This window comes from Silurus meridionalis, chromosome 10 (genome assembly GCF_014805685.1).
Source record: "Silurus meridionalis isolate SWU-2019-XX chromosome 10, ASM1480568v1, whole genome shotgun sequence".
NCBI lineage: Eukaryota > Metazoa > Chordata > Actinopteri > Siluriformes > Siluridae > Silurus > Silurus meridionalis.
The window spans coordinates 14,395,034-14,420,164 of NC_060893.1; the positions used below are offsets into that span (position 1 = coordinate 14,395,034).

Consider the following 25,131-nt stretch of genomic DNA (forward strand, 5'->3'; position numbering starts at 1 on the left):
TGACATCAGAAGTGTCATGCCATACTAGTGTTATATGATGAACCACAGAAAGTTCAAAGGGTGAAAGCAAGGGCACTTCTTTCTGTCAAATACATGTTAGGAATAATTACCAAGGCCTAAAATCAGTCACCAATGTGTAAAGGCTGTGTGCACAAGAACAGTGAGGGGAGGGTAGAGATAGACAGCCAAAGTGCATAGCGCTACTGGAAATGATATAATAAGAGAACTGCGTGAGAGCACTTGAGGACTTCATGCACAAAAAAAAAGAAAAAGAAAACAAAAATGAAAGTGCGAGAAGAAGATAAATTTCAGAATGCACAAGTCGAGGCTATTCAAAATGATGCAAGTAGCACCCTCTGTTGGTAAAGTTGCACTATAATGTCAATCAGGTAAAAACAAATAACTCATACACTGTAAAACAAACTGCATTGCTGCATCTGTACCTGTAAGTAGGAACACTTTGTGGAATGTCCCATCCAGCTTGCTCAGGAGAATGTGGACAAACCCATCTTTGGGAAGCTGACCAGCGTCCTTGGTGCTTTGGTCATACACCACCACCTCATGTCTCCTGCTCAAATCAACCTGGACACAGGCACACACACACACAAATAGTATTAAAAGAGAAGTGTCAAAAATTTGAACAGGAACAATAAAAAACAGAAGCAAATGCTAGAAAAAAACCTTCACATCTTACACCATATACATTCACTATTAAGTGTTGCCAATGAGAGCTCTGTCAGTATATATATAAATAAGGTTCGGTGAAATAATAAAATACTGAGAATACTTGTTATTTTTGGTCGATCAAATGCAAACCAGTATCTAACTAATGACACCACAGTTTCATCAGTTGTCTGTAATATACTGCAAGGTGAGCTGTTTCAATATACTATTTATATCCTTGTCAGACAGCCCTACCTTGAGGAATGGTAATATGTGCTATAATGATAGGTTCTAATGCCAATTAAACATTGCTAATTAGAGAGCAAAGGAGTAGCAAAGGACTGTTAATATGTTTGCAGAGATATAAGATTGGCAGCAATGCAATATATGTTGCATGCACAAATACAGTTCACATGTGCCTCTGTGTGTGTGTGTGTGTGTGTGTGTGTGTGTGTGTGTGTGTGTGTGTAGTGCAGTGGCAGCACTAAGCTGTGTATGGCTGCACGCTAACCCGGCTGCCTCAATGTTGTCAGGCAGTTTTTAATCACGTGACCATCAAGCTGCTCTGCTCTGCACTCTGTAGAGTGACTCAGTATAATACAGGCAGAGGAGAAGAGAGAGGAGGAAAGAACAGAAGCAAAGGCAGTGTCTATAGGAATAATAATAATAATAATAATAATAATAATAATAGATGTACCATTATTAAACCTAAGGGCATGTTACAATTTTGGGGAAAAAAACAACACAAAATGACAATAAATCGTACAGTACAGACAGCATGGATTAGGACAGGTGAAGAGAAGATAAACAAGATGAATATGCAAGTTATAAAAATCAACTGACACCATGTCATACTCATGAACGAATTACCATGAGGGTGTGTCTGACTAGCAAATAAAAATTGATTATGTGCTTGTGCTTACGCAGCAGCCTTGCTAGCTGCAGACTGGCAGAGCGCCCCAGGTGACATCATCAGCCCAAGGTCAGGCCCCAATGCCAAATTTCCAAGCTGCCCTTTCTTAAGCACACAGCTGAAAACTATAGAAGTTGGAATAAAATACCATTTTAAACAAATTAGTTTCAACTTTTTATTTGTTATCAGTGCAGACTATGTAAGCTAGTAAAGATAAAATTTGTGGAATAATAGAATCATTTTAAAAATTGAAATTAGAATGGAGTGATAATACAAGATGTTGAGTGCTACACCTATTTGTTGTCTTATCACATTTCTACTCTCCACCCTCTTCCAAGCTGGCTGAACAAGGTGTTCCACCTTAATTGGATGAGAGCTAAATCAGCTGGATGACATCATCACCTGGGGGATTACAGTCTCTGTGTGTGGCTTGGCCTTCTGCCTGATCCTGTTTACATAACGAAACATAAACCCTTGCTAAAAAGCCAAAATGTATAAAAGTTATATAAAAACTTCGCAAACAAAGAATTACCGCATTGCATATAATGACGTCTCTTTATTTAATTTGGCATTCACAGCAATTAACTAGTTCACACTTTCCTTATGATACACCCTGTAGTGCTGCTTTCTCACACACAGAGCAGCCTATTGATATTAGTACAATTTGTTCATTATAAATCTTACTAATCCAACAGAATTAACAATGAACAAAATCACCTGGCAATTTATATTAAGGACATGGTGTAAGGAGGTATACTATTTTGCTCTTTCACACAGTTCCAAAATATGGCCTCACTCTGCAGGAGACATTTGTGCATTATTCAAAAAGCTTCCCTGAAAACAAGCTCACATCACACAGGCCTTGGCCTCTTGCTTTGCACTGCTATCATCCCTGACCATCAGCTGTGCAGCAAGACAGAGAAGTACAATACACACTGTTCACTGGTACGAGCTATACCAAGTAGAAGCAACTAGCACAAACTTGCAATGTACAAGAAGCATATCTTATTTATATGTTCTCATAAAGTGTTCCCAAGATGATCAATCTCATAAGAAATTGTAGAATACTGTGAACGAATGCAAACAAGCAGAAACAAAGGAAAATCCATATAGCTTCCTATCGCCAAATGTATACCTTGTTCTTTGCATGTTTGTCTACAGTGCCTGAAGAATACTGTATTCTGAAGACATCCAAACTATGAAAGAACATGTATGGAATTATTTACAGTAGCTGATAAAAACAAAACAAAATAAAAAACGGAATATGTTTTATATTTTAGATGGTCCAAAGTAACTACATTTAGCTTTAATGACATCTTGGCAAACTTCATTTATCAGATTCATGAGGTAGCAAAGGGTTGTCAATACTTAATTTGTGATAGTTCTTACGTGCTTAATGTGCTTTAGACCATCAAGTGTCTTGTGCAAAGGAAAGGGTGAGTACAGAGTCAATTGCTAAAACTACTATAGAAATCCATATTATGGAAAGAAACACTCCCTCCACAATTACCCAATCTAAATCCAGTTGAGATGGCTTGGTGCGAGTTGGACCAGAGAGGTTGGGAAAAGCAGTCAACACCTTACCTCTGAAAACTCCTCAAGATTGTTTGAAAATCATTCCAGGTGACTACCCCATGAGACTGACGAGAGAATGCAATGAGTATACAAATCTGCCACCAAAAGGTGGTGTGTGTACGTATGTGTATATTTTATATATTAAATTATATTTTATATATATATATATATATATATATATATATATATATATATATATATATATATATATATATATATATATATAAGACTGTGTAACGACAGTACTGCTAAAATAGAAATTTGACTTCTAAATATAAAACCTGATAGTGACATGCTGGTGACAGCATTAAGACATACTGTCAAGCAGGAATCACACACTTGCTATGTAATTTGCCTTTCACAGAGCATGTTTATTACATTTTAACTTGTTGCCAACCCACATCACCGTCTTCTGCAGTGTCCTCTGAAGACAGGTCAGCAAATCCTAACTCGTAAAACAGGTGTCAGAATTCATATCAGAGGACCAGTGTGTTTGCTTAAAAACATTATGTTGGGTAGCACATTTTTTTTTACATATCTAAATGAGTTCAAAATAAATACTTAGATATATTTTAAAGATATATTTTGTATGTCTACTTAGACAAGGACCTGCATCATTACCTCTCTTTGCCTTGTGCATTTAACGCCCTACAGCTCAGTTTAGCAATTTTTTAACTCAGTCTGTCATTTGTCGAAGTGCTTTCAAATCAGAAGCTGGCCTGGACCACCTAGCTTTGATCAACTTGGATTTTCTTTTTCTACAGTAAACACAGAAGTTGTCACTCCAGGTGTAAACTATGATATTGCTCTAATGCTCCACAACATCCTTGTTCAGATCACAACATCCTTGTCTAATTTTTGAATTTTTAGTGGGTGGAAGCATATTTGCATTTAGGCATATAGTGGAGGAAACGGTACCATGATATCTAACAGAATAGAGAAAGGTACTGTCTGTCTTAGAAAAAAACACTACTAGCTTTTTAGTTCCAGAAATATTAATTTGCAGGCGATAATGAGGTACATTCCATTTTCATTAGTCTCTTCTATCCATTCCTCAGCCAAAAGCCTCATACTCTCTAGTCACCGTCTCCTCCAGGCCATCCTCTCAGTCTGTCCTCACCATGGGCAACTACTGAACCATCTGTCAATAGCAACTCAATGGAACATTTGGCAGAATGGATTAGCATAAGCCGAGAAATGGCCTCATTTGTCACTCCATATAAAGCCCTATTATTGCCCTTTACACCTTGCCTGTCTAGCTACTTTACTTAACATTGACATCAGAAATTCATTGTTTGCTAAACCTATAAACATTTTGACTTGCTAAATTCATGTGACAATATTTAGAATTATCCAACAGTGTGCAATCCATACATGCTAACTGTATAACTTAAACTATGCCTAAATAAAACTAAGATAAATACTCATGTACATTTGTGATGCTAGCAGGGAACTGGAATTTTTTTTTCATTGTAACCCATTAAACACCTGAAAGCACATAAATATGATGCCCAGTTGGTCAGTAATTTTTACTCATCATATTATGGGGACAAAGTGTATGAAACGTTGTTTTTAGTGACAAGAACAAAAACACATGAACATTCCTTCTTCAAAGTTCAGCATTAGACAGTGCAAATATTTGAAGACAAACTTATGATTAAGTTGTCTGTATCCCCAGGTACACAAGTCCACTTCAACAACCACTGCTCTAATGACAATTTGTCCATAGCATGCGGTAGCATATCACCAATAGGGCCAGTACTGAACAAATAATGAAGGAATAACTGCTACACAATTAGAAAAATTGTTGCCACAAAGTCCAAAATCCAAAATGGACTACGTAATATGACAAGAACAACTTACTCTCATTACTATCTATGTGTAGATTAATGCACCTCATCAATTAATGCCCGCCTTCCTTTTATGCAAAATTGAACTGCAGTGGTGGCTCTTACTTGCTTTGCTTTCACATTAAGTCCACTGCCCCAGGCCCTGCCCGGAGTCTTGAGCAGTGTTTGCATGCAGGGAAGGTTTGATCAGGAGCCTGTGCTGATTGTACTGACACACTGCATGTGCTTTTCCTGCGCATTGTCATTGGTCAAACAAAAGAGGATGATGTCATGCTTAGCCAATAACAAAGAGTCTCTAGTGTCCACTCGGTCCTGCCTCTCCTGCTGCAGCCGGTTTGCTCCATCTTTATCCAGACAATGCATTAAATCAGAATCGTTATCAACTTTACTGAGGGACAGTTTACAGCTACAGGACACAACCAAAGAGAGTGAGTGAAAACCCAGGACTAATATATTGACTTGTTATATTAATGGAAGTTCAGCAGAGCTGGTCTGATGACACAGTTTGCTTTCCTTTGGGAACCAAATAGCAAACAAAATCCCAGTGTAAGCAGATTACATTTATGCATCAAACCAGATCCCAGGTCCAAGTTGCATTGTTTACTGCTGAATAATGAATGAAATATAACGTTTAAATCCAACTATTCTACAGTCTAATTACTCTAATAATTTTCTTTTTTCAAACCTATGCTGTCTGTATCAGTGATAAGCTACAGCAAAAAGAACCACAAAAAGCATATGAGAATAACAGAGAAAAACGGAGTAAACCGTAGCAGGTCAGGCATTTATGTCTGAAATTCAAGATGTGAAACCAGAAAAAAAAAGTCTTATGAACTGCCAATTAAATAGATTTGTCACACCTGCACCATCTTAAGGTCAGTGTCACACTGGATTACATACCACATAATAACCATAGACAGATCCGGTTTATATTATGTATATTAAGTTCTGCAGGGAAAAAAAATCAATCCTCAATATACTACATTGCATGATTAATGAATGTACAGTATGTACATATATTTGTGCTGAAGAAAGCTGATTAGACCATATACACAACTAGTTTGGGTACTCTGTTAGATATGCTTCACTTGGGATTGCCTCCCTACTTATTTCAGTTTCACCACATGCCTAAATGTGTCATGAGAGTTTGTTGAGATGGAACAAATGATGTCATATACAACTAAATGTCATGGAAAGTGCAGGCATCCAATTTCTGCATCACCCATAAACAATAAACTTACAGTGACCTCCCAAACACAGAGTGCTTGGAAGTCCAAGTGCAGTCTCTAGGCAGATGACCAGCCCATTAATCAACTCTCCATTCACAGTTGAAAGTGTTTGTTAAAAATTAAACTAAACCAAACTTCTTACAAGAGGTAATGTCGAACACTGTATATGCATAAGAATTTGACCATGTCGTATTGGAAGTGAGTGCCACTTTAATAGCTGTTCACAAACAGTAAAAAAGTCAATTTGTTCAACTGTTATACTGTAACATACTCTTCAAAAAAAAAAAAAGTTTTTGTAATAAAACCTTTAAAAAATAAAATCTTGCCCTATTCAAAATTACAGGCATTGTAGTATACCTTGACCTTGCCGTTGGGCTGCAGGAGCTCTGTGATAGAAACCTTGTCCTGCTGCAGTCTTCTCTTGACAAGTTTGGAGCAGCAGACATTGACAGCTCCGTGGACGTGTGAAGCATTGTACTCAGAGAAGGTGCGGCTGTCAATGACGAGCAGGCGGCCGGCCCCACGCTGCAGAAGCCCTGCCAGGCGCTTAATGTCCATGGCACTGCGACGGCTCTTCTCCCCGGCCATAATAGGGCTCAGTCGCACAAAGAAGGACCACACCACTGGTGCACTCTAGGTAGATGCTATAAGCGTCAGATCAGCCAAGCAGCTTCAAGACAGACCTTATGGCTGCCATATTTCCTGAGGAGAAAATAAGGAAATAATTATTAGTAAAAAATGACAAAGAATTCTACATGCACTGCTGATTACTGGTTCCATGAGCACACATCATCAGACCTCACTGACAACAGTCATCATGAGGCATGCACTGCAATTGAAAAATACTTATCAAGTGAGAGATTTAACTCCTTAGTGCTGTCAGTATGATGATCAATGTCAGATTTAGAAAAGCTTTTGTTCACTCATGAAACAGGAACCAGGCTGAGGTGGCCTAAATTAAGCTCAGAGAATTTTTAAAGCCGGCACACTCGATGATGAGCATGCTGCTCTGTTACATTAACAGGTTCATTAGCTTCTCATAGTGCCTCCGCTCATTTCATCTCGCTCATAAGAATGCTAATTATTAATACAGCAAAATCCTTGCATAGGAACTTGACAGAGTAATGCACACACTGTTGTGGGGCTTATAAAATGTTTTAGATTTCAAAACATATTACAGGAGACAAAGGTATCACAGTATTTTATGTGGATGTAACATAGCATTACTTTGGTTGCCACTGAACCTCACTAATTGCTAGTTGACCAATGATGCCACTTATACTTATGAGCCACACATTATATTTCTAGGGCTATAATGGCAAAAAAAAGCAAAACCACCTAAAAAATTAACTAAATTTAGGCAAACACACAAATAGCCTTTAAAAAATTACATTAACCCAGCAACCTGTAAATCACAGTCAGGTTAATGGCTAATTGCCAAATCAGACTAGTTAAAACGCACAAGATGTCACTAACCCAAAAATCATCCTGAAATGCTGAATTAGAGATTTAGAAAAGTGTATAATTCACTGATAAGCCAGCACCAACAGTGGTACCAATCTTGACTAGCACTTTCAGAATTGATTTCTTATGTTCTTCTGGACAAAGGCCAAATGTGGCTAGCTAATTCACTTACCTACTTTCTAGGCTCTCAGCTCACACAAAATATGCATGTTATTTTGCGCTAAGTAAAATAAGCAAGTCCTAACCAATAGGTTGAAGTTTCCTGCATGCAAACCCACCACTTGTCTGTGGTCATGCTGTCTGATCACTTCCCTAAATATAATAATGTTTGGCCTTCCAGGAGGATCTTCCAGCACTCTGCCCAATCTTTACGATACCACTTCACTCCACTGAGTCATCCAGATGGAGGGGAATACAAGTGCACTTACAGTACGTCTTGCAGTGTAATATGAGTGACCTGTCCAATTCCCAAGAAAGACGAAACCCTCCAGTTCATTATGTGACGGTTATTCACAAATTTCTAAGTAAAATGAGCACAAATAATACAATTCTTTCTCTCTCCTAACACCATCTCTATCAAATATATTCCCACACAACTCTAAAAGATGGTCAAAAGAAAACAGGAAAGGACAACATGCAACATAGATAACAACTAAATTGGGTATTCTGAGCAAGGAATACTTAGCATCTAGTCGCCTAACTTTACAGAGTTAAATTACACCCTTTTGAAACAGAGATATTAAAAACAATAATTTTTCAATGACATCATGCAGGTCTTACATTATTGGTTCTGCTAAGAAAAGTCACCCCACCTCCACAACCACCTCCTAAATTCCAGTTAAATTTTAAGTTTAACCCCTGCATTCTGCTCAACGTGGCCTGCAATCAGAAAGAGCACCTGACTGCCATGTTGCACTCATTTCTCCTCTAACACAACGGTCATGAAAAATACATGCATTTGGCTAGCTCTACCCTTCCCTTCCTTCCAGAGACTTAAACACAGGTAGAGAGAAAGTGGAACTTAAAAGTTAAACTTTCAGTGGCATGAGGCAGAATTCTCCAACACTAAACTGATGCTGATGGAAACAAAAATAATCCCTAAAAACTACTGATGAATTTTTCACACTTTAAAAATGTACTCATGTGTGCAAAAAACTTCACAGCACAACAGATCAGTGTGTGTTTTTGAGCCTCACTGAGCAGCAGGACAAGGCAGGAATGTCTATTAAAAACAAGCACTTTAGTGCAATTGAGCTGCTGGCTAAGCAAAAGCTATGGACAAGATGAGGTGTTTCGCGTCCAGATCAGCATCATGGCAGTCCATCGTGCAGAACACAAACATTCTCATTCTCATTCTCATTCTCTCATTCATTCTCTCTCTCTCTCTCTCTCTCTCTCTGCAAAGTAAATTATTTCATGGTGCAACAAGAATATCTAATGTGATGCAGTGTGACAAAGTGGAAAAGAGAAAAGATGGCAATGATAAATCAATGGTGCATGGAGACAACACACACAAGCATAAAATTATACAGCTTCAAAGATGTTAACACTCGTTCAAAACACCAATAAGCGCAATCAATAATAACAAATGCTAAAAACAGATAGATAGATAGATAGATAGATAGATAGATAGATAGATAGATAGATAGATAGATAGATAGATAGATAGATCACATTTATATCAGCTTCATTGCCTCACACTTTCTAGACATGCATAGCCCTTAATTATTATTCTCCATACCGTAATAACACAGCATAGTAACTTTAGATCACTGTAAACAAGCGCCATGATATAATCCCAGCTCTCTTCTGATCTGCAGCAGCACACAGAACTGCCTAGTAACCAGACTCACAAAAACAGCATCAATATGGATGCACACGCTGCACCACTCACATCCATCAGCCATCTGCTGTGCCTGATTCAAACAAATCAGCCACATACATACACACAAAAAACTAAACTTCAGACACACTGCAGTATTTACAGTATTTATAAATGACAAGCCATCAGGAGAGAAAATCGCACCAGTCTTCCTCTTGTCATCACATGGATGATGTGCCTCCTTGCTCCAGCCTAAAGTCCATTCTGCCATAGCTAGGCTTTCTGTTCACTGGATCAACACGAAGATGAGCAGTGTATTTGTAAGTGTGTCTGTGAATACACTCTGGAGCCTGCGGGATGTGAAGGAGCTGCCACTGCATGCGTCTAATGGCGCTGCCTCTGCTTGACAACACAGCCAGTGTGAGGGAAAAAAAAGTGTGTGTGGGGGGGGCAGCTCTAGGCAGGGCTGTGCACTGCAGTTCAGGATGTATTGACTCATTGACTCTTTTAAACCAGACACACTATCACACAGGGATAAGATCCATTATTTGGCATCACAGAGTCACATCTGTTAGATTTAATACCTGGCCAAGAAAATGTAAATGTTCATAGCATAAGCACCGCCGTTGAAAGACTTGTGTGAACGCTAGTGCAGATGCTAAGATACTGATTGGCTGAGATTTTCCCATTGCTATGGCAACAGTGCGAACTCAAAACAGTGACTGGGCATGGAGCAAAGGTGCAGCTTACTATGGCATCACCAAAAAGCAACAAAGCGCCCAGAGCAGCTGTATTATTGATCATTTGGAATATACTGATATTTATGAATCCTTTACCCTGCCAAGCAATACAGCAGAACACACTACACCTCCTGAGCCCTGAGGAAAAAGCAGTAGAAGCAAACAAATGCTCTTGAAGTGTTTGCCAAAAAAAAATGGAAATGGTCTGCATTTAAATCATTAGCAATTGGTTAACATGAAGATAAACTGCACATGCAGTACTGAAGGAAGAGCACAAATATTAGTATAAATATTTTGATAAAGTTTATAATGAGCCACATTATATAATTTACACAGCCTTTTGTGATTCTCATGCCAGATATACATGTTTCTAATGGTCATTAGTACTGCTTAGTAAGCAATACCTCTCCCTGTTAATAATTAAAGCAGTCATAAAGCATGCTACAAGACTCCTTATATTAAGATGAATAGAACTGTAACTGAATGTTGTTTCTTGGAACAACTGGCCTAAAAGCTTTGCAAATCTAATGCTGAAACAAAACCTCAAATGATGCTCTGTTGCCTAAGAATGATCTCATAGACAGACAGACACACAGACAGACAGACAGACATACAGGCAATGTTGTATCTATTGATATAGATATAGTTACAGCACATTAACAATTTTTACAAATGTGCAACCCAGCATAATTCAAAGTGCATGCTGTGTGACCAGTTACATTGCCATTTCATACCATGTAATATTGCAACAGCAGTCTTATACCTTGTTCACACACACACACACACACACACACACACACACACACACACACACACACACACACACTAGAATCCAACACAAGAATATTGGTCATCTAACGTTTTATATGTCGATATATATACATAAAGACACAGATTTGTTTTCTCACTGTAAAATATAAAGTAGCATGAAAATATTTGCACATTAAGCAAAGTTAACAACATTTTCCCACAGTTGAGGCTGATTGAAAGGCACATAAAATGCCATAAAGCACAGTGTAAACACACATGTATATTCATAGTCATGGGCTGAGCTATGGAAAAGAAAAGAAACGTCACAGGCCTATTATTTTGACACAGTTTTTAGTAAGGTAGTAGGGTAGGCACTTTGGAAGGTAACCAGCTTGTAGAAAGCTGCTGTGATGCACCCTTTGGCATGCATACACTCAGGATCACATTTATGAGGTACCATGAATACCACTATGGACATAATATATCAGGTTCATCTAACAATATTTGCTCTATATAGATATAAAATTACCTAAACAGAAATCCATTTATGAAAAGTATATATGTGTTATTATTATAGATCATTTTAGGTGACAAAAACATTCACTAAAATAATGGGATTTTGACCTCTCCTAGTGTATAGGATAACCACAGCTTTTTTTTTATAGTTTAAGAAACCATCACAGGACTGTCTGGTCATTCTATGAAGTACCTCTGTACCATATGTAAACATATCCTATGAGATATCACCTACACTCGCTGAACTCCGGACCCTTATTTAAATGAACAATTGTTTTGACAACAGCGGTTACTTTATTTTGAACATCTACTGGCTTCAACTCTTACAGCTTTCAAAGCACTTTGCTTGCACAGCTGATGAATATTTTCCACTAACCCATTTTCTATATTGATTAACCTACACAGGGCCATAAGAGAGCCTGAAGCCAGGGAACTAGTGCACATTAGGGGGACCCCCAGAATGGGGTATAAATCCATTGCAAGGCACAATCACAGTCATACACTTAAACTATGGACAATTTTGAACTGTAAATCTAGGAGACTATAGTCCACAAAGGAAGGATGGGGAGAACAGGCGACCTACACACACACAGGGCAAAGGTGGGATTCGAACCACCAACCCCATAGCTGCGAGACAAACGTGCAATAAATGAATATTTCCTGATATATTTTACTTTGTATTTGTTGATGGGATGTGATTAGATGCATCTTCATGCAGCCAGTGTGGAACTGACAGCTGGTACTGATGGATGGTATTAAACATACTGACAACAAAATAAGAGAGGAAAAAAACATTTGCCGCCAAGATAACACAAAAACAAATAATAATTTGTCATGATTAGTCCTACTCATCCATTTTCATTTCCGCGACTACACACGTCGCATTCAGATGGCGCTCGAATGGCCAGCGCGAGTGGAAACAGCGCGAGCCCGCTCTCAGCTCATTGTACGAGATGCCGCATGCGTATTTCGATCAGCCAAACGCGTTGTTTATACGTACCTACTATCCAGGGTCTCCCCAAAAGCACCTTCTTCTGTTTAGCTGGCCTCCATGAGACAGTGTAGCCACTAGCCATTAACACGCAGTGGTTAGTGATCCAGCCAGCTCGTGAACGAGCTCACACACTACTGTCACTGAGCATGCGGATAAAAAAAAAAATACAAACAACACGACCGACTTCTGCAGTGCATTTCATTCTCATCCTTTGTATTTAGGTCGCGAGTAAGACCAAGTACTCATCTAAAGAAATCTTGAAATTACAACATGGTAGCTATTCTGGGTTAAAAAAAAAAAAAAGAAAACACACAGAGAAGGTGCACTTTGGCACTAAAAATTAACTAAGGATGAGGTCATGGTTCAGGAGGGGGAAAAATGCAGCTGACGTCACTTTCAGCCAATAGGAAGCCAAAGCTCAGGTTTAGTTGACGTCAGCGTCGTGATCGGTAGATTAAAGGGCCACAGGGATTTAAAAGCCGGTAGATCACTGCTGTAGGTTTGTCGGTGCACACGGTCCCGCACGCATCATACGCACAAGAAAAGCACATCAATCAATACTGATTACATAAACTACAACAAGGCATTTATAGCACAGCGGGTTCGGTAATGCAGGGATTAAGTGTATACATTTTTATTCCCAGAATATACACTGCGAACTGACGGAACTGAACGTTACACAGTGCCACCACGAGGTGAACCGGTGAATAGAAAAATAAATATCGCATGAGAGGCGTGCTTTAGGTAAAAACAAGATTCATCCTGAATGGACTATTTGTATTATATGCGAATCATTCACGCGAGACTCTACAAAATAACAATTAATGATAATAGCGGGAAGAATACAAATCCACATCAAAATGAAATCTAAGTACACTACTAATTTTTTTTTCTTTTATTTTGGGACACACTGCATTGCTATACTTCAGCCTGCTCCATATCATTAGGATTTGGTCCAATCACAGTAATTTGGAAACATGCTATTTAACAACAGCAAATGTTTTTAGATGAGTATGTTACTGTATTATTTATTATGTGATTGGTAAAGATTCTATTAGGAATGGTATGAAAGAAACCCACAGGAAAAAAAAACACTTCTGTACCACAAACATTCAGTACAAAATGCTAAATATGCAACTACATTAAAAGTGCAGACCTATTAAGAAGGATCATCATGACTAGTTAAAGTGTCTTATGTATAATAAGCATGCTTGTGTTTTGATGCCTCAGGTTATTGTGTTTACAGTAAACCAAGCTAGTAGCAATAGCACCACCTACCACCTCTCATGTGATATGAAAGATGAATTAGCTGGAAGGTGCTGCTTCAAGCCAAGTAATGTTGTGAAATAAAAACTGCCTCTTTGTGTTGTGTATCTATGGTCTAAATGCAATTAAAGCATTTTGGAGACTCTAAACAGTTCTCATTCAGAGAAATGAAATGACTGGTCAGCGATTCTGAGCTTAGCTGTTGATAAAAGAGCTTATTACACTGACAGGGGTTTCCAGTAGGTAAAGCCCTAGGAAGATATTCAGCAACAAAGAGGTGGGGAAAAAAAGTCTCAGTGTCTGTGGGTCAGAAGAAGTGATTCATGGGCGAACACCGTGATATCAGATTACACTTACTCAGCTGAGTCATCAACATGAGACTGGCTGATGCTGTAAAATCCATAGCACCAGCTGACCAGAGGTTACCTCAGTGATGTTTTCAGATGCATTGCAATAGTCTGTATTCAATTCTAAATCTAAACCAAACACGCCAGTAAAAGATTAGTTTTAGATAAAAGTGCAAAAGATCTGACTGGAATATCTTCAGTTGCTGTAGTTGTATTTTTATTTATTTATTTGTTTATTTATTTATTTATTTATTTATTTATTTATTTATTTGTTTGATTGTTTATTTGTTTATTTTCTTTGCCATTTTTTGTTCACACATGGACTCTAAAATTGACCAATGAACAATGTTCAAATCGGTCCCATCTTTATTAATACATGCACGAGGTTTTTAGCATTCAGTTATTTGTATATCGTTTCAAACAATTTATATTGTGAAATCTAAAAGAATAAAAGACTATATGGGGAGAAGGTCGTCGCAAAAAAAAAAAAAAAAAACCTACGCCACCACGTGGCGGATTCATGCATCTGCTGTTTCAGCGTGTTGCAGTCCAAACTACCACTAATAATTTAATCTGGATATTAGAGTCAGGGATAAATCTAAATGAATAATTTATGATAATGTATAACAATATCAAATTACCAATGTCACTACTGCTATTATAAAGCCATTTCTTATTAAAACATTGGTGTCCTTATTTATCCCTTCCTTCATTCTTTTCCTGCCTCATTCATTCATTCATTCATTCATTCATTCCTTCTTTCTTCTTCTTCTTCTTTCCGCTGCTCCCATTAGGGGTCACCACAGTGTATCATCCGTCTCCATACTACTCTGTCCTTTACATCTTCCTCTTTTAAACCAACTACCTGCATGTCTTTCTTCACCACATCCATGAACCTCCTCTTTGGCCTTCCTCTTTTCCTCCTTCCTGGTTGTTCCATTCTCAGCATTCTCCTTCCGATATACACTGTGTCCACATTCTCCACCTCTTCTCCTTGTAACCGCACCACTCCACTGCCCTCCCTCTCATTCACACACACATGTACTTTGTCCTACTCCTACTGACTTTCATTCTCCTTCTCTCCAGCATGTACCACCACCTCTCTTGGCTCTTCTCAACCTGCTACCTACTCTCCCCACAAATCACGATATCATCCTCAAACATCATAGTTCATGGAGCCTCCTGTCTGACCTTGTCCATCAACCTGTCCATCACCACTGCAAACAGGAAAAGGCTTAGAGCTGATCCTTGATGCAATCCAACCTCCACCTTAAACCAGTCTATCATCACACTGTCCTCATACATGTCTTGCACCACCCTCACATACTTCTCTGACACACCTGACTTCCTCATACAATACGACCATTCATTCATTTAATCATTTTGATAAATTTAGGGTCGAGTTGTGTACACTCCAGGTGGAAAAAATGGCAAACCAAAAATGGTGTGGAAAAAAATCAAATGCCCATAAAACCAAATAATTGTCCAGGAAATTAGTAAACCCTAGATCAAATATTGTACTGTATTTCTTAACCTACTGTCAATAGCTTATATAGGATTCCACCTCATGTAGAGTTTGGACATTGGACCTCCTTGAGTGTTTAAAGGCTCTGGCATGGAGAAGCTGGTGTTTGATCTATGATTATCTCAAATGTGGAGCTATTTTATGAGTTGCTCAGTAGCTCCTAGTTCCATAACCTCAAATGACTGTACAAGACTGTAGAAAGGACATTACTCATAATCTTACACTCCAGTGCTCATTTTAGTTCTCACTCTCCGGTGTTTTGTATTGTTTTGAAGATTTATGATCACTTGATGTCACCCAAATGAGGATGGGTTCCCCTTTTGAGTTATTATTATTTAAAGTATTCAAATTCACTTTTTACTTATTTGATCTCATAAAACTTTAGATTTTTTTACTCAACAGCAATACACATATTTTAATCAGATCTGGTTGAATATCTATTAAATTAATAAAATGCATTTTTAAAACTTTAAGATTATGTTTTAAAACATATTCGGCTGCTTTGTTGAACATATTAATTTAATATAATTATTATTTCTTATTTATAGTAGACTCAAATAACCAATCTTTAAAAGCATTATTTTAGACTTTTGGAGTGTCTTTTTTATTGGTTAGACCAAAACATTTACATATACTTGTTCACATATTAATGTATATTATGATTATTATATATACTTCTATTGAATTAAGGTGTGTTGTATGGGAGTTACAGACTTTAATTCAGTGTCAGACAGTATGCATATTTTTTTGATAACCTTAGAGAGAATTCCTGAAAAAGGTTGTTACTTTTATGAATGTGACACTTCAAAAATAGTGGTTTTGATAGCATAACGCATGGGTATTTTGTGACCACTTATTTACATACTGATATGACATGGACATGTAACCACAAAAATGGAAATTAAGAATAGATAAGGTACCAGGCAAATCTATATTTAGCCTTACTGTGTACATTATTAAAATATTGGCCTCTTGATTCCAGTATGAAAACGATATTTGAATGATGATATTTAAATGATGGCACTGCCTTAGCTTTCATCCACAGCAGTTACACATAACCTTAAGTGGAACATGTTTTCTCCTGTTTCTTTCCTTTTTGACAGCTTTGCACGGAACTGTGTTCAATGTCAGACACTACTTGCTTTTAATAGGAGAATAACGATTATAGCTGGAAATGTTTGTCGTTAAAAACCAGTGAGTAAATTGCAAGAATTCAAAGCTCAGCATTACAGCTTTCTATGTACAAAAACCTGTTATGGATCAGCAAGTGGACAATGAGCTATAAAAGAGAGGTAGATACAAGGAATTATAAAGAGTAATATCGGTAGCCTTTTCCTACACAGTGAGAAATGGAAAAAAACTCAGTCAACTAAGGTAGAAAAATGCTGGTAATTTTATTGCAAGATTATTGTCAGCCAAACGTGGCCCAAATGGAAGCAAGGTGTATTCCTTGTTTATTTGGGATTTTCCCTGTAAGAGTCAGAGTTCATTAACTGTGCATGGTAACAGCCAGCCAGGGTTAATCTACAACTAGGATTCAAAAGAGTAAAATTAGATACCCTTGTTAATAGACTAATAAAGTGTGAAAAAAACACTGTAAAAACTAAAACTTTGATTTATACATTGAACAACTACATTTGAACCAGATCAGCTTCATCAGGCTATTGGATTGAAATGATGTGTAAATAGAGTTTCCAATGTTAGTTTAGATTGCTCAACACAATGCATCGACTAATGGGCATGATTTAAAAGACTGATGCTCCAGTTAACTATAAAACTAATTCAGTATACCAGAATGTATTTTATTAAAGAGGAGTTTTTGAGTCAGTTCAATAAAATTGAAAAAACAGAAGACAGAAAACTAAATAATTGTATTTTAGTCAAGGATATTTAATGCCAGTTTGCTTAGTGTGTTTTACTTTTTGTGTTTTCTAGATACTGTACAAATTATATTTCATACAAATAATTAAGGTAATTTGCAAATTAGTAACTAGTATAGGAGTGTTATCTCTTTTAGCATAGTTTGTTGAGGTGCTCTTCCTTGTTTGCTTCAACCAACACAAAAGCAGGATGCTTACAAATGAATAGTTTTTGATCTGATGAGTGTGTTTTTATAACCTGTCACTCAAAATAACACATCAGATCAAAGTTACCACAACAGCTAAAAATACTTTTATGTATTAGGCGTTTAAGCATGAAATGTTGAAACCCTATAGTTTTTGTAGATATTTTTATTATTATTATTATAGGTTCCAACATGACAATAAATCATGAATAGAATGACATATATTCACAAAACTTGGTATATGTGTCTATCTGCTTAATCTTTGGTAAAAGAAAAAAAAAGCAGAGCTTTGCCACTTGGTGTTGCTAAACGAGGAAAGAAAAAATAAATGGCTATAACTACGCAACCGTTCGTCCGAATGACCTGAAACTTGGCAAAGTTGTCGTGTCTCTGTCCATTGTGCCAGAACGGGGGCCGATCAAAACGAAACTAAACGACCCTAAAAGTTTGTAAGAATTTTGAACGACATCGGCCACTAGGGGGCAAGATCATGTTTTTTTTAAGTGAATAAATTATTTTACATACATTGCACGAGTTTTTCAAACATAAACTTAACTTTCATATCATTTGATTGATTTCATGCTTAGCAATTTTGTCTCAATGACCACTGCTCAATCAACTCCTTAATTTATTATTTTTTATTTATGTTTAAAAAGCTACTTTTGCAAACTAGTCCTAGGTTTTTCATCCAATCGGAACACAAACAGTGCATAAATGTTCGCTGGACAGTGCCCATCAATTATGATAAAAAATAAAAAATTAAAAAATAAATAAAAAAAATGCTGCACTTCTATTTCAGTGTTCGAAGGGTCGCCAAAATGTTAAAAGTAGGCGTGGCTGGATAGTTATATACAGGCTGAAGTACAGTATGGTTTCTATTTAGAATGTATGTTGTTATTTATGAAATCTAATTTTTCAATGCCACTTTTGCCTCTGGCTTAATGTTAAAAGCCACAAAGAACATTTACTTAAATGTAATTAAATAATGGCACTACTACTGGTATTCAAACAAGTAATGTAATTTTTTTGTAAATATGTAAATATCAAAATATTAAGACTTTTCTTAATAATAATAAATTCACTAGTAAGTTCTTATCACCTTGCCCTGAATATTTCATACTTTTAACTTTCACCTGATGTTTTTACAGTCAGTCAAAGAATTCGGGACGATTTAATAATATATATACACATACTGTATAAAACTACAGATAAAGCTCTTGGTCATGGAGCTTCCATTCTCATGAAATGCAAATTATTAATAAATAAAATAAAAGATAAAAGCTTTTATTATAATATTTTTTAAAAAATTATATAGCATGATTATCACATATGCAGTTCCACTGATAAAACTACAAAAGTGAAAATGTGGTTTTTGCTATCTTTTCGTTATTACACTGGTTCTTCAGATTTCAAAATAAAATCTCATAAAGATACTACTAAATATAATTGTCACACAAGTTGTTTATTTTTGACTATGATGACCACTATGATTTAGGAAATGTATATCATATGAAATGTACAAATGACCTCATAACCTAATGCCATTACAATAACATCATTGTGCTACCCTGCACACAATTGGTTTTCGATTTGACTGCAGCCATCTCACACAACTGCAACTCTTCCTAATGTATTCAAAACCAACACATTTTTGTTTCTTCTGTGCAGCTCTGCATCAAGATTCAAATGTTAGTTTCACTGACTGGTTCTACAAGGTGTTAAGTATTTTCTGTCACTTTGGACTTTTAGGCTCACGGACACATTTCCAGCCTGGCAATTTGGTGTTGCATACATTTAGATTTCCAATTGTTTTATGGATGATGGGAGTTAAATAGCAAATACTGATTTTCTTTTAATGTTAAATATATATACCTCTACTTCACAGAAATAGGTAAAAATAGTTGGTGTCATAAAGTGAATTGCTATTTATATTTACAGTATCTCACAAAAGTGAGTACACCCCTCACATTTCAGCAGCCATTTTAGTATCTTAAGAGACAATATTTATAATTATGTTTATTATATATTATTACATTCAAGTGCAAATTCATAAATGCAGATAACATACAGCAAAATACATGCTTACCGAAGTATTTATATATTACATCTGTTCTAGTTTATTAAATCTTAATGCCTTTTGACTACTCTCAAAGTTATTCTGGATCTTAATTCTGAATTATTGAAGTTGTAATCTCAATTTTTTTTAGACCATAATTGCTTCTCAGTGTACCAGTTCGAATACAAGTAAGTCATTAAAAAAAATATATGACCTTTAGTGTCCTTCATATACCATTACAATTTCTTATATAAAACACAAAGAAATATATATGTATTTTATTTGTTACCTTTTCTTTTGCATTATAATAATAATAATAATAATAATAATAATAATAATGATTATTATTATTATTTTTTTATTATTAATAATAGTTATTATTATTAATAATACTCTCTCAGTATGTAAACAAGACTAATGTGGAGGAAACCAACTGGCTTGTTAAATGATGATTTATTCAGTGGAAAGTGGACCAGAAAATACGCGCACTGTACAATAGCGCTATCGATATGCAAAGAAAGAATTTCACTGTGCTGTAATGTATATGTGACATATAAAGGATATTCTATTTATAATGGAAATGTAACTCCATAATGCAAAATCAGTGGGAGCTTAATTTATCAATTCATAGAAAAAGAAAGTAAACCTGCAGACCATGAAAGTCAATAAAATGGAATTAAAATAAAAAAAAAGCCTGCAGCCTGGCAAACCTTATAGTTGATGGCCTTGTGGTAGGGGACCCTGTTCATATGTTAGTGCTAAAAAATTTTTATTTAATGACATCTACTTTCTTTGGTCCTGGAATTCACATGTTCATAATGACAGTATAACTAGTGGATACAAGAAGAACACTAGTTTTTATGTTTTGTGTGTGTGTGTGTGTGTGTGTGTGTGTGTGTGTGTGTGTGTGTGTGTGTGTGTGTGAATGATTAAAGGTGTTTAAAGCAAATGTTTGAAGCTTGGTGGTGTAAAACCGAATATTGCAGACTGTTATCAAGACTTCATCATTTGCTAACAAATTCTTTTATATATATATATATATATATATATATATATATATATATATATATATATATATATATATATATATATATAAAGTAAGAATTATATAAATCCAAAAGTTTATAGGTGTATAAAATGTTATAGGTGTAACTAGTTACTAATGTTTAATCAGATGAATGAATGTTTAAAATTAATTCTAAACCTAATGCTTCTCAATGACAAGTTAAATCGTGCATTCCTAAAATGTAAAATGGGACTACACTCTGCCAACATAACTGGAAGACACAAATGAACTTAAGACCATGAGTATACAATTTAAGACACAGAACAATTGTTTAATGTAACAAACTGAAGAGAGTGCTTAATGGGACGTGAATTTGTTCAAAGGAGAAATCCCCCATGCACTTAACAAGCAGCCACTATAAACTTTAAAATGTCAAAATAAAACGGCGTTAAACTCAATATTTGGCTTCTGCTTTTTTTAAGTACACTTTTATACATTAAATTTCTAAATTAGGGTTTTATATAGTTATAATAAGCAAATCATCAAATAAATCTTTTATCCGTAAGCCCTACATATCATACACATTCACTGTGTTTCACAAGGAGTTCCTGTACTTCTGTTGAAGATATAATTACTGAGTGGGTAATTTTTTTTTACGTTAGAATCCCAGGACTTAACGTCTAACTAAACATTTCTCTCTTTGTTATTTTAGCTCTCTATTTCTCTTTATTTGTGGGTCTTATAAGTGCTATAGTAGTTATCCATCAGAAATATTATCTTATATAATTTTTTGCAAATGGAATTATACATTTTACAAAACAATATATAATATACTGAAATATATAGTTGCCAATAATTTACACACTTTTGGGGTTGTGTGTGGGTGTCTGTGATTTGCAGGGCCAAATGTTGTCACCAGTCTCAGTCTATTTAAAACAACCACATCATCTGTTTCTCTAATCTGGAATGAACCACCTGGAAACAGGTTGTACTTTACAGTAAAATGGACGAATGGCAGTATTAATAACTGCATTACCACTTTAATTACATCCTACACTGTCACTGGTCTGACTGCTGGAGTGAAATACACATTCACTGTTACTGCAGTTGCTGCAGAAACCCAAACTACAGGAGCACCAACTCAAATCTTAGCATTCACAAGTAAGTTATGTACTGTTGATAGTAACAACTTTATCCATTACAACTGAACTTGGAAAAATATGTAAAAATTAGTAATACATTTATTTTGTTAAATAGAAAGATGTCTCTGTACATGTGAGCCTTTAGTTTTGTTGGAGAATTTATTTAGCAGAGATTTAATTATTTAGAAGTGTATCATGTGAGATGGCAGTGGAGTTTTTAACCAGATTGTTTAAGAAGATTCTGGAAGGTGAGAGGATGCCTAAGGAATAGAGAAAAAGTTTGCTGGTATCGGTATTTAAGAATAAGGGAGATGTGCGGAATAATGTTGATCAGTCACATAATGAAGTTAGGGGAAAGAGTAGTGGAAGCCAGGCTGAGAGAAGAGGTGACCATCTGTAAGCAACACTATGGTTTCATGCCGTGGAAGAGCACCACAGATGCATTATTTGCTTTGAGAATGTTGATGGAGAAGTATAGAGAAGGTCAGAAGGAGTTGCATTGTGTGTTTGTGGATTTAGAGAAAGCATACAACAGGGTGCAGAGAGAGGAGTTGTGGTATTATATGAGGAAGTCAGGTGTGTCAAAGAAGTATGTGAGGGTGGTGCAGGACATGTATGAGGACAGTGTGACAGCAGTTAATAGATTGCTTTATTTATTTGTCTTTTTTGAAACACTTGTTTGGCCTGCTTTTAATATGAGTTACATGGTGTTGAAGTATGGAAAAGAAGCCATGCTGGTTCATTAGGCTTATTGACTGGTTGCACAAGTCATATCTGATAGCTCAGTGAGTAAGGCGTAGGTGTACTGGCCAGTAGGTCCCCACAAGGTTGTAGATTCAAACCCCAGCATTGCCAGGGTAAAGTTTTTTTTCTCTTTTGGAATATAATAGTTTGTCTACTTTGTGACATTAAACTGTAAATCGATTTGTTAATTAACGAGACTTGTTTTAAAGATTGCTTTATGTATTTGTCTTTTTTTGGTTCATTGGGCTTATTGACTGTTTGTTCCAGACAGATCTGATAGCTCAGTGGGTAAAGCATAGGTTTACTGGTCAGCAGGTCCCCACAAGGTTGTGGGTTCAAGTGTTGAAGTATGGAAAAGAAGCCATGCTGGTTCATTAGGCTTATTGACTGCTTGCATAAGACAGATCTGATAGCTCAGTGGGTGAAGCATAGGTTTTCTGGTCAGCAGGTCCCCACAAGATTGTGGGTTCATGCCCCAACATTGGCATGGTAGTTTTTTTAATTCTCTTTTGAAATTTAATAGTTTGTCTAATTTGAAACATTAAACTGTAAATTGATGTGTTTAATATCGAGACCTGTTTTAAAGATTGCTTTATGTATTTGTCTTTTCTGAAATACTTTTTTGGCCAACTTTTAATATGAGTTACATAGTGTTGTAGGATGGAAAAGAAGCCATGCTGGTTCATTAGGCTTATTGACTGCTTGCATATGACAGATTGGATAGCTCAGTAGGTAATGCATAGGTTTTCTTGTCAGCTGGTCCCCACAAGGTTGTGGGTTCAAGCCCCAACATTGGCATGGTTGTTTTTTATTTCTCTTTTGAAATTTAATAGTTTGTCTAATTTGTAACATTAAACTGTAAATCGATTTGTTGAATAACGAGACCTGTTTTAAAGACTGCTTTATGTATTTGTCTTTTCTGAAAAACTTTTTTGGCCAACTTTTAATATGAATTCCATAGTGATGAAGTATGGAAAAGAAGCCATGCTGGTTCATTAGGCTTATTGACTGCTTGTACACGACAAATTTGATAGCTCAGTAGGTAAAGCGTAGGTTTTCTTGTCAGCTGGTCCCCACAAGGTTGTAGGTTCAAGCCCCAACATTGGCATGGTTGTTTTTAATTTCTCTTTTAAAATATAATAGTTTGTCTAATTTGTAACATTAAACTGTAAATCGATTTGTTGAATAACGAGACCTGTTTTAAAGACTGCTTTATGTATTTGTCTTTTCTGAAAATTTTTTTTGGCCAACTTTTAATATGAGTTACATAGTGTTGACGTATGGACAAGACCAGTGGGTAAAGCATAGGTTTACTGGTCAGTAGGTCCCCTCAAGGTTATGGGTTCAATCCCCAACATTGGCATGTTAGTGTTTTAATTTCTCTTTTAAAATATAATAGTTTGTCTACTTTCTGACATTAAACTGTAAATCGATTTGTTAATTAACAAGACCTTTTTAAAGTTTGCTTTATGTATTTGTCTTTTTTGAAAGACTTTTTTGGCCAACTTTTAATATGAGTTACATAGTGTTGAAGTACGGACAAGAAGCCATGCTGGTTCATTAGGCTTATTGACTACATGCACATGACAGATCCGATAGCTCAGTGGGTGAAGCATAGGTTTACTGGTCAGTAGGTCCCCACAAGGTTGTTGGTTCAAGCCCCAAAGTTGGCATGGTAGTATTTTAATTTCTCTTTTAAAATATAATAGTTTGTCTACTTTCTGACAATAAACTGTAAATCGATTTGTAAATTAACAAGACCTGTTTTAAAGATTGCTTTATGTATTTGTCTTTTTTGAAAGACTATTTTGGCCAACTTTTAATATGAGTTACATAGTGTTGAAGTATGGAAAAGAAGCCATGCTGGTTCATTAGGCTTATTGACTGCTTATACATGACACCTCGGATAGCTCAGTAAGTAAAGTGTCGGTTTTCTGGTCAGCTGATCCCCACAAGGTTGTGGGTTCAAGCTAACATTGGCATGGTAGTATTTTAATTTCTCTTTTAAAATATAATAGTTTGTCTACTTTCTGACAATAAACTGTAAATCGATTTGTAAATTAACAAGACCTGTTTTAAAGATTGCTTTATGTATTTGTCTTTTTTGAAAGACTATTTTGGCCAACTTTTAATATGAGTTACATAGTGTTGAAGTATGGAAAAGAAGCCATGCTGGTTCATTAGGCTTATTGACTGCTTATACATGACAGATCGGATAGCTCAGTAAGTAAAGTGTCGGTTTTCTGGTCAGCTGATCCCCACAAGGTTGTGGGTTCAAGCCCCAACATTGGCATGGTAGTATTTTAATTTCTCTTTTAAAATATAATAGTTTGTCTAATTTGTAACATTAAACTGTAAATCGATTTGTCAATTAACGAGACCTGTTCAAAAGACTGCTTTATGTATTTGTCTTTTTTGAAAGACTATTTTGGCCAACTTTTAATATGAGTTACATAGTGTTGAA

At 36.1% G+C, this 25,131-nt stretch overlaps 1 protein-coding gene across 3 annotated transcripts in view; it reads right to left on the reverse strand.

Annotated features, from left to right (window-relative positions):
* dusp8a (dual specificity phosphatase 8a) overlaps nt 1-12,859 on the reverse strand; it is a 36,177-nt gene extending 23,318 nt beyond the window's left edge. Inside the window, exons 1-3 of one of the 3 annotated variants that reach the window (XM_046859740.1) lie at nt 12,523-12,859; nt 6,588-6,932; nt 444-582 (exon numbers count right to left, since the gene is read on the reverse strand). In XM_046859740.1, coding sequence (XP_046715696.1) covers nt 444-582; nt 6,588-6,818 — 370 coding nt within the window. In that variant the 5' untranslated portion in view covers nt 6,819-6,932; nt 12,523-12,859. Of the gene's footprint in view, nt 1-443; nt 583-6,587; nt 6,933-9,435; nt 9,454-9,720; nt 9,885-12,522 lie in introns of those variants that run through there. The other 2 variants (XM_046859741.1, XM_046859743.1) reach the window with 2 other exon arrangements.
* Nucleotides 12,860-25,131: the final 12,272 nt, after the last annotated feature.